At 35.0% G+C, this 15,569-nt stretch overlaps 3 protein-coding genes across 9 annotated transcripts; 1 reads left to right on the plus strand and 2 right to left on the minus strand.

Annotated features, from left to right (window-relative positions):
* On the minus strand, nucleotides 4,873-7,905 carry LOC105157214 (probable inactive poly [ADP-ribose] polymerase SRO5). 3 transcript variants are annotated; one of them, XM_011073551.2, is made up of 7 exons: nucleotides 7,668-7,900; nucleotides 7,266-7,321; nucleotides 6,497-7,112; nucleotides 6,003-6,244; nucleotides 5,778-5,914; nucleotides 5,598-5,693; nucleotides 4,873-5,125 (listed from the first exon to the last, which is right to left on the minus strand). In XM_011073551.2, the coding sequence occupies exons 3-7, from the start codon at nucleotides 7,096-7,098 to the stop codon at nucleotides 5,069-5,071; spliced, it is 1,134 nt and encodes a 377-aa protein (XP_011071853.1). In that variant the 5' UTR covers nucleotides 7,099-7,112; nucleotides 7,266-7,321; nucleotides 7,668-7,900; the 3' UTR covers nucleotides 4,873-5,068. The 3 variants fall into 3 exon arrangements, with proteins under 3 accessions (XP_011071853.1, XP_011071854.1, XP_011071855.1); XM_011073552.2 differs by lacking the exon at nucleotides 7,668-7,900 and adding an exon at nucleotides 7,522-7,661; XM_011073553.2 differs by lacking the exon at nucleotides 5,598-5,693 and having other exon boundaries at nucleotides 7,668-7,905.
* LOC105157215 (mitogen-activated protein kinase kinase 3) lies at nucleotides 8,403-13,170 on the plus strand. 4 transcript variants are annotated; one of them, XR_002286762.1, is made up of 11 exons: nucleotides 8,403-8,742; nucleotides 8,869-9,120; nucleotides 9,539-9,757; nucleotides 9,854-9,991; nucleotides 10,098-10,265; nucleotides 10,615-10,728; nucleotides 11,651-11,758; nucleotides 11,927-12,018; nucleotides 12,239-12,632; nucleotides 12,760-12,811; nucleotides 12,901-13,170. XR_002286762.1 is itself a non-coding variant. In XM_011073556.2 (10 exons), the coding sequence occupies exons 1-9, from the start codon at nucleotides 8,641-8,643 to the stop codon at nucleotides 12,597-12,599; spliced, it is 1,554 nt and encodes a 517-aa protein (XP_011071858.1). In that variant the 5' UTR covers nucleotides 8,403-8,640; the 3' UTR covers nucleotides 12,600-12,632; nucleotides 12,760-13,170. The 4 variants fall into 4 exon arrangements, 2 of the variants coding, with proteins under 2 accessions (XP_011071858.1, XP_011071857.1); XR_002286761.1 differs by having other exon boundaries at nucleotides 8,404-8,742; nucleotides 12,704-12,811; XM_011073556.2 differs by having other exon boundaries at nucleotides 12,760-13,170.
* On the minus strand, nucleotides 13,743-15,569 carry LOC105157216. 2 transcript variants are annotated; one of them, XM_011073557.2, is made up of 3 exons: nucleotides 15,414-15,569; nucleotides 14,304-14,761; nucleotides 13,743-14,215 (listed from the first exon to the last, which is right to left on the minus strand). In XM_011073557.2, the coding sequence occupies exons 2-3, from the start codon at nucleotides 14,757-14,759 to the stop codon at nucleotides 14,063-14,065; spliced, it is 609 nt and encodes a 202-aa protein (XP_011071859.1). In that variant the 5' UTR covers nucleotides 14,760-14,761; nucleotides 15,414-15,569; the 3' UTR covers nucleotides 13,743-14,062. The 2 variants fall into 2 exon arrangements, with proteins under 2 accessions (XP_011071859.1, XP_011071860.1); XM_011073558.2 differs by lacking the exon at nucleotides 15,414-15,569 and having other exon boundaries at nucleotides 14,304-15,402.

Consider the following 15,569-nt stretch of genomic DNA (forward strand, 5'->3'; position numbering starts at 1 on the left):
GGGCTACGGTGCAGCGTAAATTGGTGCCACTTGGAAAGTAGATGAAAAATCGGTGGACTTAGGAGTATGTACAGACAAATGACTTTTGACGGTTGACCTTTCTCAGATGATATCAGCGGTTGGGGATGGGGGTGGAAGGTGTCATTGCTGTCACCCTAGCAGCTTCAATGTTGTATTCTAAATTTATATTACTCCTCCTATCATAATAAATAATATCTAAAAATATAGTATATAAATAAATATGAATACAAAATACTATGGAATAATAACATGATTCCAACAAAACTATACATGCAATTCTATATAAATCCATCTGAATCTACGTGTTCCTTTTTATATTAAAAAATATAATTAAATTAAATTATAAATTAAATTTTTTATTTATTTTGTGAAATGAGTTTTTTGGATAAAAACTATATTATCTATACTATATTTATTTGAACTGTTTAGGTTAAACCCACCTAAATAGGTGGATTGACATATTTGAAAGTAATAGTAATTTGTACTGAGCTTGGTGATAAAAATGGGGAGCCCATATAACAGAATAACATCTTAGAAACGTGTATTGTATAGCTTATCCAACTTAATAATGAAAAGTAAATGAAACCTAAAAACGGGTCGCATATAATACACCTATGAAGAATAAATAAGGTAAGAATAATTACACTCCCCTCCCTTGAGGTTTGGTGTAATTACACGTAGATCTATTGTGGTTTGAAAAATTACACTTACCACCTAGGAGGTTTGCTTCTGTCTAACAAATAGATATCTTCATTAGTCAAATTTATTGAATTTGCTAATATTAACAAAAATAAAATAAATAAAAATTGATATTTATTCTCGATTGATTTTTATTGACATGTTGCAGGTCAAATAATTTTTTTCGAACTAAATTATCCTTATAACGATGACAATATACCTCCTCACATGCATTAAAGCTGAGACATATGAGGGTAATTGGCATAAAAAATTTAGGGTTAAATACACTTTGTCCCCTGAACTATTCTTGATGTAACATTTACCCTCTTAAACTAACAAATGTAAGACTTATCCCCTATAAGTATTTTTTAGTTAAGTAATGAATGAGTACAATAATTATACAAAAGGAAATTATAAAAAGTTTTTATTAATTTTAATTACAAAATTAAGTTATTAACTGTTTATTCTTTTAGATAAAAATAAGTAATTACGTATCGATTTTTGAATATATTTTCTTTAAAAAATATGGTAGAATATATTTATTTATTTTTCTAAAAATATTGAACTTTCGATTAAGCATGCATATACATTTGTTAATTTCTTTTTAAAAAGAAAATATAAGTTGTTGGTTGTATTATATTTATTGTGTATCTACTATATATATATATATATTAATTTATACTTCACTTTTAATTTAAATTTTTTATTTATTAAAAAAATAAAAAATAATTTAACAATAAATTAATATGCAAAATACTAAAATATATTAGAAATAATATAATTGTCAAGGCATGATGGACATTTTTGTCCAACTGAGGGGGTAAGTGTTACATTTATTAATTTAGGGGGGGTAAATGTTACATCAAGAATAGTTTAGGGGGACAAAGTGTATTTTACCCAAAAAATTATTTAACCTGCAATAAATTAGTAATAAGTCTATTAGCAAATTTGGTGAATTTCGATTAATCGAGGGGGCTTATTTGTTAGACGGAAGCAAATTTCAAAAGTATTAGATATAATTTCTTAAATTACAAAAAAATCATATATAATTATATCAAATATTAGGGAAGAGGAGTGTAACTGTCCTAAAAAAGAATGATGTGTTAAATTTATAGGGGATTGGTTTTGTTTACTTGGTTCATACGTAAGACGTGCTAACTGCTGAGGTCCACATTTTAAATTTAATTTGTTTGTATTCATTTTTTAAATTTGATGTGGAATGAAGTAGCAAATAATGGCTAATGCCAGGAACTGTACTGGAGTAGCAAATTCCAGAAGTCCATTTCCTTGATGAGGTTTTCGCTTCGTTCACACGTGCAATTATTTTCATGTTCGGACAGACTTGGAAAGAATGGATTTTCCTTGGAATTAGTAATTGGGATTAATAGTAATATTTTTTAAGGAAATTTCTTCTTACCATAGTTTTATGGTAAAACAAATTCCTCTAGAAACATTGGAATAATATTAATTATTGAGAGTTGATAAGGTAAGTAGATTAGGGTTTGTTTGTTGAGTCTTGTCCAGGTTTACAATTCAAATTATAGAAATTTCAACATGGTACTCTACTTATGGAAAAATATAAGATTTTGGATTAATTTTCAAAGTGGGTTGGATTGAATCGAACTGGCGTAAAAAAGAAAATTATGAATTCTTGATCTGTTTGGTGAATATACGTAATTTGTGGGGACAAAATGGAAATAATAGGAACTTTATCCATATGAATATGTATGATTAATGTGCACAGGGGTCTAGCAGCACCACAACGGTAGTTGGAGGTTCTTGAATGTTCTAAGATAACAAAAAAAAAAGGGGACTAACTTGCAAAATAGAGATTAACCATCTGATACTTAAGTCAGTAATTGAATTACTGAAAAAAATGAGAAGAACTTGAAATAACGCGAGATGATGCCAAAAGAAATGATGTGGAGTGCTTCAATATAGAAATGGAAGCCAAAATAAGCTTGTAGAGTGCAGAAAATGAGCAGGGAGCTCGTAGCCTTGATGTTTCGTGAGAGAAAAAAGTATGGAGTGTGAGGAACCAAAACTTACCTCTTTGATTGCAACATGACCTCTAGTTATAGAGAGAGTTAGAATGAAATTCGTGGGTCAGTTAGTGCAAGTTGAATATCACCATAAACCTCTAGAAGTTAGCTAACAAACGAGAGTATTTATGAAAAATTTTAGTTTGGACCCGACTCTGTCAAACCTGAACCTTGAGGTGTTTAGTTCGGTTAACCGAACCGAACTTTCAATTAACCATTTTTAAAAATAAAAAATCGAACTAAATATGCTTGGCAAATCCGTTCGAATTTTTTCGGGCTTTTAATTGAAAAAACTGACTTTTGAATATAAATAATTTTAGTATTTTCTCAATTTTGTCAAAAATACTTGTACAAAAATATCAAAATTTTAAAACATAAAATTTTTGCGAATGCTATTCAAAATTTCATATCAGAAGAATACAATAATAATCCATTCATTTAATTTAATCCAGAAATCAAAATAAAAATTTAAATTCAAATTTAATGCTACAATATTCAATATTCAAATAATACATATAGCAAATGACATCGATGTGAGATATTGACTAATAACTTTAATATATAATTAATAAATGCATTTCTTCGTAGTGGATTGAAATTGTAATAATAAAATTCATATGCATTATAGTAAATATTTATTTACAAAAAATTATCAAAATGTACTAAGTTGTTGATTAAGATTGTTATTAGATAATATAAACTAAAATAACATATTTTGAATATTTGAAGAATGAAGAATTGAAAATTGAGGAACGTGTTAGAACAAGAGAGAGAGGAAAGAGTAAAGTTAAAAGTAAAACATATTATATATAATATATTATATAAAATTAAAAAAAAATCAATTTTCGGTTTGGTCACCGAACTTGGAGGAAAAAAAAATCAACTGAAAAATTGATTTTTTTTTAAATAAAAAAACCAAAAAGGAACTCAAAATTTCAGTTCTATTTAAGTCGGTTAATCAAATTCTACACACCCCTACTACCTGAACTAGTCATAATTTCGATTTGGTTTTGACTAGTTAACCGACTTCTGCATACTCCTACTATCTCAACCAATTATATGACACGTTCAATAACACTTGCCATGTAATTGGTGTACAGTTCAGAAAAAATGATCAATCACATAGCAAGTGTAATACACTTGTTTTACGATTGATTTGGTTTAGTCAAACCTGATCCGAATAAGAATTTTTCAAGTATTTATACCCAATTTGAACTTATCTTTCAAGAGTTATAACCCTTGAAAAGAGCATTGGCCAGTCAACCCGAGTGATAGGGAAGGTGGTCACTAATTGGTTGATTCGACTGGCATGCTGATATAGAAAGAGTTAGTTGGAAATCTTTTAAAATCTAGATAACGTGTTATCCCTATTATCCAGCTTCTGGATTTGTTGATTGGGCCTTACAAAAGACAATACACCGTAACAAGAAATTATATATCCCTATGTATCACGTGTCTCAAATGTAGAGGGTGAGCAATAAATGACATACTTGATCATAAATATTATTTAACATATTTATTGCATAAATGACAACGCCCCTATAATATACTAAGTATGTGTTTGGCTCGCGTTATTATGCATGCATGAGATTACTTATCATGAATAATTATACGTTTGATTCACAAAAATCGGTGTAAATATAGGGTGGCTTAAGATTTCCTACAAGAGGTCTTTGTATTCAAATTTGAGTGTGTGTTAAACCAAACAATATATAACGGATGATCCGATTAATTATCATTCCATTTCCTATCCCAACGTATTTCATTATGCCTAATCCCATCACACGAACCAAATTAGCACCGAGAGTATAACGGAACTACACAGTATAATTCCAATGTAAAAGTTTTGAATTAATCATCCGAAATTACGTATATTTTTTAATATATTTACATGAAATGCAGCTGAATTTATACTAAAATCTTGATGTTCGTCCCAACATTGACACTATCGTTCAATGTAGAGATGGTTATGCAGCTCATTTTATACCAAATCCGAAACTTCTACTGCCATGAATACTTGTATCTCACCTTCTCACTTCGTATATACAGGCCATGTACGTAAAATCTTTCAGAATACTTCATACACGTAGAGTACATATGTGAAGAACAATACGGTACGTAACACCAATTCGATATAAAAGATCTACACTGTATTTATACTCAAAATTTCAAGAAGTTGCAAATACGGAGTTAATGCAAGACAATAATACTACAAGGGATCCGAGCCGTTTATTCTGTTTCGACAGAACTAAGAGAGTTATTTGAAAGTAGACAAACCTTATTACAGACATCCCATGTATCAAAACCGGAGGGTCCTTCTTAAAAACTCAGATTCTTTCATTGGTTGGCCGATCGTCCTTGTCGCTCCCATATGATGCTTTGATCTACATCGACGACAAATTGTAGATTTTCAGTCAGCTGAATAAACAGTGTTACTATGGACGTAAACAGGCGACCTAAAATATGAATAACGCACAAGAAAGAAATACACAATCACAAGCGTCTTCTTGTAGCACTTGCCAAAAACGCTCCATTCTAGAGATGCTTATAGTGAAGGCAGTCTTGAAATGGTGCTGTTGGATCTAATGAACCATTGAGGGGTTCCACGTAATTTCATCAGTTCAGACTTCTATAATTTATGATGACATTGTGAATTGACTATTTTACCCCTAGAGCCGAGGTTGATCGCTATCAATGCGTATTTTCTTAGTTCGTCCACCAAAAGTCTCAACAAACCGATATCAATATTACGAAAACTTTCTGTCTTTTTAACTTTAAATGCTTAGAGACCATAAGTGCAATTGCATATAAAAGTTGCAAGATATATGATGCTTGGATTAATGCACAATTCAGCACCTTTTCGCCATGAGATTTTATCATCAGGAGCAACAAATCGTCGCCCACTATGTGTCTCACCCTCTGAATCATAGCATGCCTCGTTATTTTCTGCTTCTGGACAATAAACATTGACAAGCGAAGATGCTAAGCTTCTGTTATCTCTTATCCTAAGTCGGATAGAATATCAGAAATACATACTTTGTATTGACTATTATGCTCGGAGAGCAACTTGATCGCATCAGCTGGTAAGAATTTGGGAAGTGCATTTATTAGAGTGTCCAAATGTATCCAGTCTGAAGTCGGATGTTTAGGAGGTTCCAAGATCTTCTGATATCCTGCAAAGTCAAAGATGAGAATAAAAAATTAATGCGTATAATGAACTGCAACTGTCAAGACCATCAAAACTTGGAAACAAATCCGCACCGTTGCAGCATGAGGATATTCGGTATCCAATAACAAATTCTGGCAATATATGAGTGTTCATCTTCGTAGTCCAGACAATGTACTTCTTGGGAGACGTTAAATCGTCAACCCCAGAATCAAATTCCTCCGAACTTGGGTGATATTGTCCTGAACCAGGACAAATAACCTCCATGTTTCCCAATAACACACGACAAAGCAACATGTGCCTTAGACCATCCTCATCGGCAGTTGATGATTGAAAACTGGAACATAGGTTGATTAACATGAGTATTAATATGCATCAATCTCAATAGGACTCAAATAGTTGCCATAAGAATGCTGATGCGGTTGGCTGGAGCCTAATAGGTTTAAGTTGAAAAGTTGCCTCGCTATGGATAAACGAGAAAACCTTAGGGTTAAAAGCTACAAGAGCTCTTCATCTGCAACCGACAAGGCAGACGTGCCAACATCAAATACTTCATATATATATATATATATATATATACTACTATTACCTTTCAAGAGGGTGATCAACTGTAGAGAGATAGACACCGTAACCGTAGACTCCGTTGTTCAATGGAAGGCCAAAGCCATAAGAAAGAATTTCACTAATCTCTTGCTTGGAACCACCGTACCAAGCGTACTTCAAATTGGCATTGCCGTGAGACTTCATTTGGATGGCTTTTGAATATATACTGAAAGAATGAAGCCTTGCTCGACTCGTCATGCTCGAATAACCATTTCTGTGAATGGTCTCAACTTGAGCACTAAATCCACAAGAACTCAATCTTGATACCAACTTTTTCTTGATATTCTCATACTTCGTATCATCATCAGGGATTCTAACGAAACCATTAGAAAGCCAAGGTTTTTGCTCATCGTCAGATGACAACACCCCACTTCCACAGTCAGAAGATGAAGGAAATTTCACACCGCCCTGATCTTCGAGATAGGTGCTGGAATGCACATTTTCTGCTTCTGCATCGTTGGGACGATCTTCAAATGGTGTAATTGTTTTGATCCTCTTTGGAGCTGGAGGCTGCAGTCTTTCAGAATTACCGTCATTTGATTCCATTGAATGAGAGGGCAACTTGAAATCCTCTTCCTTGATGTTCATATCACCGACTTAGACTAGGAAGATCACAGAAGTAACAGAACCTTGAGCAAAAAGTTAACTTGGACCACAATCAAGAAACTTCTATCTGAGCAAGAAACTAATACATACAACTTCATATAAAATGGTCTGAAATGGAAGAAAATTACTAAGAAAAATGCCTAAATTACCTGTAGATCTTGTCTTTACCACAACAACAAAAATAAGAAGTCTCTCTTACTGGATTCTGAAAAGAACATCAACAAGAAATGTCTGTTGGTGGGAAATCAAGATCTCACAGTTGCAAATTAACATCCCAAGAGCAAACAAAAGGGATCAATGGCGTTGATTCAGGAATAACAAAGACAAGAATCTATGCAAAAAGCGAAAAGGATTGCATCCACAAACACAAAAAGGTATAGCAAAATGTATTCCAAGAATCAATACCTGAAGATGTACGATTGAACAAGAAGAAAACCAGAATACTCAAAAGCACATTCTTGTATGAAAAATCAACAAAAATTCAAGTAATGAACTGAACAAATCATTCTAAAAGAACTTGAAAGTTTTTCAGAACAGAGAAAGAAACTCGCCTCTGGACAGTTTCTATGCATAGAGGTTGAGAAATAGTCTTTGTTCAAGACTCCAAAGTCATATGATTCCGTGAAGAAAAGGGATTTCTTGAAAACCATAATCAAGATAGATGATGGCATTAATTTTTGTAATCCCACTCAACAAAGTGTAATCCAACGAAAATTTAACGCCCCAGTTTTATTCAAGGGGTGTATGAGCGTGCACTGTGCAGTGTGTGTGATATTTTTGGTGGATTTTTAGCAGTTGTTTTAACGAGACAATGGTTTTATAGGTTGCGGTGCGGTCATGGGTTGTCTTAAAACGTTGGGTTTTATGCAGTATACAGTTCCCATGCCTTAGGTGGCTGGCCATTTCTATGTTCTTTAAATGACAAATTTACCCCTCCACGCCTTCAATTCTTTTTTTTTTTTTTCTTTTGTCTACTTACGTGTTATAGTTTGATCTCTATCTACTAATAACTAAATCTAAACTACGTGTGAATCAACCGTCAGATCACAGTATATGTTTAAGCCCACCCAAACATCTTGTCAAGACTCAAACCAACGTTGTTGGTTTAACAAAATTCGAACATAGGTATTAGGCTAGAACGATCTGTGCTTTTATTTTGCTTATGCCATGGAATGAAAAAATTGATTAAGATTGAGCATTTCAACTGAGATTAAATGCTGTTATTTTCTGAATATAATGAGTTATTCTCAGAAATTAAGTTAATAGATAACTAAAACTGAGTTTAATTGGTCAGAACTGAGTCAATAAAAAACAAGAAGTAAAGAAACAAACAATGAACGAAAGTCTGAAACCTCCCCGCAGTTAAAATCCTTTGCTCGTAAAAGAACATCGAAACTGCGTTGCTTCCCATTGTTTTATGATACCAAGAATTCCTACCTAGCGAAAAACGAATTTCAAGAATTCCCATTGAGTGAAAAGAAACGAATTTTGTTCTCTATCGCAGTTCTTGAAATTCCACTTCCAATGGCTGGACTGGAAGAGTTGAAGAAGAAGCTCGTGCCACTCTTTGATGCAGAAAAAGGGTTTCCATCTGGTTCCACAATTGACCCATCTGATTCTTATATGGTGATTTGTTTTCTTTCATTTTTTCCTTTCCTTTTTCAAGATTTTCTTGCCGGTCCCATGTTTTCTTGTCAACTTTTATGCCACATTTTTGTTTTGAAAAAGTTTTGGTTTAATTTGGGGGAACAGTTGTCAGATGGTGGAACAGTGAATTTGCTTAGCAAATCATACAATATATACAACATCAATGAGCTGGGACTCCAAAAATGTAGTTCATCTGCTTTTTCTCCGGATGATGGTGAGAAAACATACAGGTGTGCTTCTCATGAGATGAGGATTTTTGGGTCCATTGGCAGTGGCGCGAGCAGTGTTGTTCAGAGGGCAATTCATATCCCAAATCACAGAATTATTGCCCTCAAGAAGATTAATATATTTGAAAAGGTATTAGATGCTAAATTCTTTGACTTTGTCTTGCCTTGAATCTTTTCGTGATGGGATTTTGTGTAGGAATGCTTTGTTGTTTCCATGCTACTGCTTGCTATGAGTTTCTGAGATTTAATCGTAGATGTTTCGTTGTTAATCTGTCTGGAATATCAAAATTGGCTAATGTTGCTCTCTAGAACGATGATAATAGAAGGTATGGGTGAAGAGTAAAACATTCTCTTTAAGAAGAATTGTTTATTAAAATAGAAGCATACTTATTTAGAAAGCTTGTCAGTTGCGCAATGCAAGAAGAAATTACTGCGATGTTAATTCTTGTTCTCATCTCAGTATCTTGAAATTATAGTTGCAAATAGTGGGAAGGGAAACTGGATTGTTGCATTTCCATCTTTTTTGAATGTATACATGTATTTATCAGGAGAAAAGACAGCAGCTTCTCACTGAAATAAGAACGTTGTGTGAGGCACCATGTTATCAAGGCCTTGTTCAATTTTATGGTGCTTTTTATACTCCAGACTCTGGACAGATAAGCATAGCTTTGGAGTACATGGATGGTGGATCTTTGGCAGATATCATTCGCGTACGCAAGAGTATACCAGAACCAATCCTTTCCGTGATGGTGCAAAAGCTCTTGCTTGTAAGATGGCTTTGTTCTGTCAGTTGCCCCTTTTAACCAATTATACTGGTTTATTAACGTTCTTATGTGTTTGACAATTTTGTTTTATTTGTCAAGGGACTAAGTTACTTGCATGGAGTTAGACACTTAGTCCACAGAGATATCAAACCTGCAAATTTGCTCGTAAATCTCAAGGGGGAGCCGAAGATTACAGATTTTGGTATAAGCGCTGGCTTAGAGGATTCAATGGCTATGGTTTGTCCTAGATGCCTTACAGATATACCATTCTGCATAAATAGGATATTCACCAACAATTTCTAGTTAACTTATTGCTTCTAACTTATATTGGTCTGGTTTCCAGTGTGCAACTTTTGTTGGTACTGTTACATACATGTCTCCAGAGCGAATCCGAAATGAAAGTTACTCTTATCCCGCCGATATCTGGAGCCTTGGGCTTGCACTTTTTGAATGTGCTACAGGTGAATTTCCGTACAGTGCTAATGAAGGGCCTGTTAATCTTATGTTGCAGGTAAACATTGACTGGAGATGGCCTTGTAAAGATGGTTATTTATTCATGTCAACTAGCATTTAATTTGTTTGTAATATGCATGAAGGCAATTAATGTTTTAATACTCAATCCTCTTCACTGTGACTTCAAACATGAGCATGAACTGTCCTTTACATGATAACAAAACTTTAAAGGTCATGCATCTCTGCAATTATATTCTTGTTTTCTGAAAACAACCTTGGGAGTAGCTTCAACATGTTTATGAGCCATATTATATTTGATAACCCTAAAAAGTTCTTTCCAATTTTGAATAGCATTCTGACAGTTTTTATGATGTTTCTTGTATTTGGCTCTTCAATTTCCCTTGAAGATTTTGGATGATCCATCCCCATCACTGTCAAATAAGAACTTTTCCGCAGAGTTTTGTTCTTTTGTTGATGCTTGCCTCCAGAAAGATCCAACTGCAAGGCCAACAGCTGAGAAGGTGAACAACATTAGATTCAGTACCCCAAGTGTTGCATTTGATATAATTTACTTGTTACTGGAGTTTCCCCTTGAGTTATATATGGTTGTTGATACTAGAATTTGGGGCGAGGATCATAAATTTGGTTACGCTCTTAGTGAACAAACGGGAGTTTGCCAGTCTTTTCATAAAAGGTTTGCGAATGAGAAGATATGTGTGTGCTCTTACTCGTGCCCCTTGAAGTGGTTCAATTACTAAGACAAGGAATTGATTTTTCCCTGAGCCATGTAAATGTTACTTGTGCTAGTAATTGCCTTAGTATCAGGTCCATTAATCTCTAATTTGGCATAATATAAACATTTACTGAACAATAATCATGGAACTTATTTAATTCATGTTCCAGGGTCCTGCTCCTGCAGAAGAGCAGTTATGCATGCATTAATGATGAAAATATTCATAGAATCTAGTATATTCCATTATTTTCTGAAACTTTCAATTTCAAGGGGAAAATTGCTGTGCGGACTGCCTCAGCTATGTCAACCTCCTCAGATTAGCAAACTTAACTTCATGTCAAAAGAACCCATCCAACTTCTGGAAATCCGGAGAAATGTTTCTTGACCACTTTGATCAAGATTGCGATTGCTTTCTCGAAGTACACATAATCGTTGATGTGCGCATTATAGAATGTTAAAGATGTTCAGATGAATAAGTCTAGGTTGCCGCTTACAGTACAAATTCTCAATCAGACAGCTCTTTGCTTCACATGAAGGTTTAAAATTAAAATATATATATATATATATATATATAAAATTTTAGTTACATTTGGGTATATGGTCTGTTTTAAGTGGATAAATACCAGCTATCTTTTAAAGTTTTGGTGTGATGAATGTCTTAATTGTTTTTGATTCTATTGCCAATTTGACTTTACATGCCTGTTCTGCAGCTACTTTCACATCCATTTATTGCAAAGTATGAGGATGCTGGTGTGGACTTGGAAGCTTTTGTCCAAAGTATATTTGACCCAACACAGAGGATGAAGGATCTGGCAGACGTGAGTTAATATCTTGATTATTACCCATAATATTATGTTGAGTGTGACCATTTTGATATCTTCAGCAAGGCATTTTGTTATGCCTTCCTCAGTGCTCTAAATCTCACAAAAATAAACCACAAACATGAATTTTGTACAGAGATTTGACATTTGCTTTGGCTTGACCAGATGCTGACAATACATTACTACTTGCTTTTTGACGGATCTGATGATCTTTGGCATCACATGAAGACTTTATATGAAGAGCATTCAGTTTTCAGGTACCATAAAATCTTGATGAAGATGTTGCTAAAATTCAATTTTAACTTGGAAACCAACCAGTCAAGGTTCCATAATTTGTGAAAACTATAAGAAATGGTGTCATCTTCTGAGATATCTGCATAAGATATACATGCATATCGTGGTTTTGTGGCATTCAACCCTTTGAATGGGGCTGCGCTATGAACTTCCAATTTCCTCATAAGCATCATGGTTATGCAGTTTTGGTGGGAAAGAATCTTTTGGCCCAAATGATATTTTTACAACTTTGTCAAATATCCGGAGGACATTGGCTGGGGAATGGCCTCCTGAGAAACTTGTGCATGTCGTCGAGAAACTTCAGTGCCGTGCTCATGGTCAAAATGGAATTGCAATTCGTGTGTCCGGATCATTTATTGTTGGAAATCAGTTCTTGATATGTGGGGATGGTGTACAAGTAGAGGGCTTGCCAAATTTTAGAGACTTATCGATTGACATACCGAGCAAGCGTATGGGGACATTCCGGGAGCAGTTTATTGTAGAAACATCAAATGTTATTGGCCGCTACTTCATTGTCAAACAAGAACTTTACATTGTTCAGTAAATACGAGGCTGCAAATGAGAATTGTGTCTTAAGGTCAGTTGTTCTTAGGTTCTCACTAATTAACATGGAAACTAATGCTGCCTTTTCCCGACTTCTCTCTGAAGGATAATAATACAACCTTGGTGAAGATTTGCCACATCATCAGCTGTCTTGTTTTCAGTTATCAGCTGCAGAGTTGCTGAATTCGTATCCCAACATCAAAGCCATGTCTGGTGAGAATCACAAGCCTGGCCCTTGGTGGATAATTTGGTCTGATGAATCTGATAGTCTTCTACAACTTTCTCGTTCCGTAATTCTTCAGGACTCCACCTAAATAAGATATCAGTCTCCAATTTGACAAACATGCATCAAAGTCCACGAGTTTATGCATTGGGCTCAAGTGATCATGTTTCCCTCTTGGAGAAATTCTCTTTGTTGTATCACTAGTTAGTGATTGAGACTAATCATCCTGCAAGCAGCTTCAATAAGGTCCTTGTAAAATGTAAATATGGAACTTGTAAATTTTAACCGAGCGCAGATGAACTGGTTTTGAAGTTAAACTTGTTCTGTCTATATATAAATAGTTGATATAGCTTTTGCTGGTGATTCAAACTTGCCTTGTATACTTTCTGGTGGTGATTCATGCGGGTGCGAACCAGGATTTTAGTCTATGTAAGAATAGTTGTAACATGTAAGAACTTGGATGGTCAGAAGGTTTATTGATATTAGAGGTTGAATATAATGATTTTTGAGTGAGAGTGTAGGTCTGTTGCCTGTCTGGAGCAACGGCCATGTCTGACAGCTCAGCACCTTAGTCTTGAGATTAAACCATCTGGGCTCAATGTTGTTGAGTTCGGTGACAAATTTTGTCTACTCTTCGGACATACAGATGTAAATGAATTGAATTGCGTCCACCTTCTTTGAATTTATGTAGATCTGAAAATTATATTTAAGCTGGTTAATTTATTAATATAGTCGAGCTCGACTAAAACTTCACATTTTATTTTGTCGTAAGAAAATCATATCTAAACATACTTTTAGATTTCAATCTCAAGTTGAGTATGAAGTAACTTAATTTATATTTCAGTTTTATATACTTAGCATCGATTCTCACAGCATAAGAGATGGAAAAGCACACAAGCATCCGGAGATCCCTAAACCAGATATACTAAGTTCTCGCCTGTCAATTGCAATTCAAAAATCCGAAGAGAGGCCTTCATCAGCATGACTAATTCAGGAATTTGTAGCTTCAAGTTTCCTGTGGCCATGATGATGGCTGACCAGCGAGTGCTAGTGATTCCAGCTGCAACAGCCAATTAAGGAACCACGGCAAATAGGTAATGATACAAAATGTGGCCGTGAGTTACTTTACATGCTAAGAATTCACAAATACAGGCGAGGCAAAAACACTTTCCTGGGGTGGGGTGGGGGGTTGATGTACAGCTTTTCGACCTCCTGAATAGGCTATCTACACTAATGATCAATCAAACGTCCGAAATAGGCATGTTGTAGTGACGCGCCAAGCGTTTAGCTGTTCCATCATCAAGGACGCTATCCAGCAACTCATACTTTCTGTAATGAGCTTTTAACATTTCACTTTGTTGGTTTGCAAGCTTCTCTTCTTCCGCCAGTTGTTGCTACAGTAAGATGATAAAACATGATTACAATTTCCACAAATTTCAACCAAAGCCTATAAAAAGTAGCCAGAAAATTTCAACTAAGTACCTCAAGCACTATCGATGTCTCTGCAGCATGCTTTCTCACAAGATGCTCGATTTTCTTGGCCACATCAAAGTCAGGATCTTTGGAGTCCACCCATCGACATACTGTTCTCCGTCCCGGTTTTCTAGGGCGTTCATCAAACATCTCCAATTTAGCAGCACGAGCCCTGGCAGGCCGTGGCATTCCCAGTATCATGAAAGGGTACTGTCCCATCTCCATTATAATCTCTTGGGCCTGCTTGGGGTTTTCCATTTCCACCAAAGCAGCTTGCGGCATGTTTTTGGGCTCAAGATAATTGGGGATAAATTGAACACTAACCACATTACCAAACTGATTGAAAGCAGCTTTCATGACAGCTTCAGTAACTTGGGGCGACAAATTGTCCACGTAAATTGTCTTCTCGACCTTCTCCAAGAATGCAGCATACTGAGCATTCTCTTCTTCACTTGAGGTGCCCATCGCTTAACAGTAAAATTCCCCAAAAATTAAATCACAAACCAGAAGGACAAGCGAACTCGATTCATAGCATGCGAACAACAAAGTAATTTGAAGTCATCAGCAAAACGATAATGAGGAGACAAGCCTGTCATCCCCATTGTTAACACCACGAATCAAGTTCTAATTCTTTCATAGTGGGACTCTCCAATTCTAATACAGAACCTCTTTCTTCAGGAGAGAAAAGATCAGAGAAAAACAAAAACAACCAACAATAACAACAAAAAAAATAATGGTAATTGTAGCAGCAAAGACTACTATATAAACACTGATTCTTGATTTCGGAATATTACAGCACTAAAGTTAAAATTTAAGCACGCCTCTTCAATCACTATCAAACGCCAAATTTCAACGAGACAAAGTAATTACAATTTTAGACGCTTATGTTAAACAAAATACACAAAAGAAAGGAGTTCGCATTCTATTCTCCGTTTCTTTCCATTTTGGAAATATTTTTCCCTGGCATGTGTGATAGAACTACATAGACACACTGTGTGGTTTCAAACCTAAAATTCCCAATCAACAGAGAAAATAACTTCAGAAATGAAAGGATAAATCGATGAGAGAATTTCTTTAACTAATAAGCGAAATTCAGAAAGGACATGTGTATAAACGTACATGGATTGGTTGGCTTATTTGATCACTCGCGCAAATCTGATCGCAGGCGTAGGGTTTCAAATAGAAACTTCTGGGGGTGAATCGACCCGATTTTATTTGAGCCAGTGAGCCGGGAACAGCTTCGACAGAACCCGTAGGCTTTGTCTGATTCTATTT

The sequence above is a fragment of the Sesamum indicum genome, linkage group LG3, assembly GCF_000512975.1.
Source record: "Sesamum indicum cultivar Zhongzhi No. 13 linkage group LG3, S_indicum_v1.0, whole genome shotgun sequence".
In the NCBI taxonomy this organism is placed as follows: Eukaryota; Viridiplantae; Streptophyta; class Magnoliopsida; order Lamiales; family Pedaliaceae; genus Sesamum; species Sesamum indicum.

What these genes read in the sequence shown, in the direction of transcription:
- LOC105157216 (XM_011073557.2), bottom strand. Translation starts at nt 14,759, where the DNA reads ATGGGCACCTCAAGTGAAGAAGAGAATGCTCAGTATGCTGCATTCTTG. An exon ending in AGACATCGATAGTGCTTGAG is followed by an intron (nt 14,216 to 14,303) that starts GTACTTAGTTGA and finishes ATCTTACTGTAG; the next exon opens with CAACAACTGGCGGAAGAAGA.
- LOC105157214 (XM_011073551.2), bottom strand. Translation starts at nt 7,098, where the DNA reads ATGAACATCAAGGAAGAGGATTTCAAGTTGCCCTCTCATTCAATGGAA. An exon ending in GTTGATCACCCTCTTGAAAG is followed by an intron (nt 6,245 to 6,496) that starts GTAATAGTAGTA and finishes CCTATGTTCCAG; the next exon opens with TTTTCAATCATCAACTGCCG. An exon ending in TAAAATCTCATGGCGAAAAG is followed by an intron (nt 5,126 to 5,597) that starts GTGCTGAATTGT and finishes TCGTCGATGTAG; the next exon opens with ATCAAAGCATCATATGGGAG.
- LOC105157215 (XM_011073556.2), top strand. Translation starts at nt 8,641, where the DNA reads ATGGCTGGACTGGAAGAGTTGAAGAAGAAGCTCGTGCCACTCTTTGAT. An exon ending in AGATTAATATATTTGAAAAG is followed by an intron (nt 9,121 to 9,538) that starts GTATTAGATGCT and finishes TGTATTTATCAG; the next exon opens with GAGAAAAGACAGCAGCTTCT. An exon ending in TGGTGCAAAAGCTCTTGCTT is followed by an intron (nt 9,758 to 9,853) that starts GTAAGATGGCTT and finishes TTATTTGTCAAG; the next exon opens with GGACTAAGTTACTTGCATGG.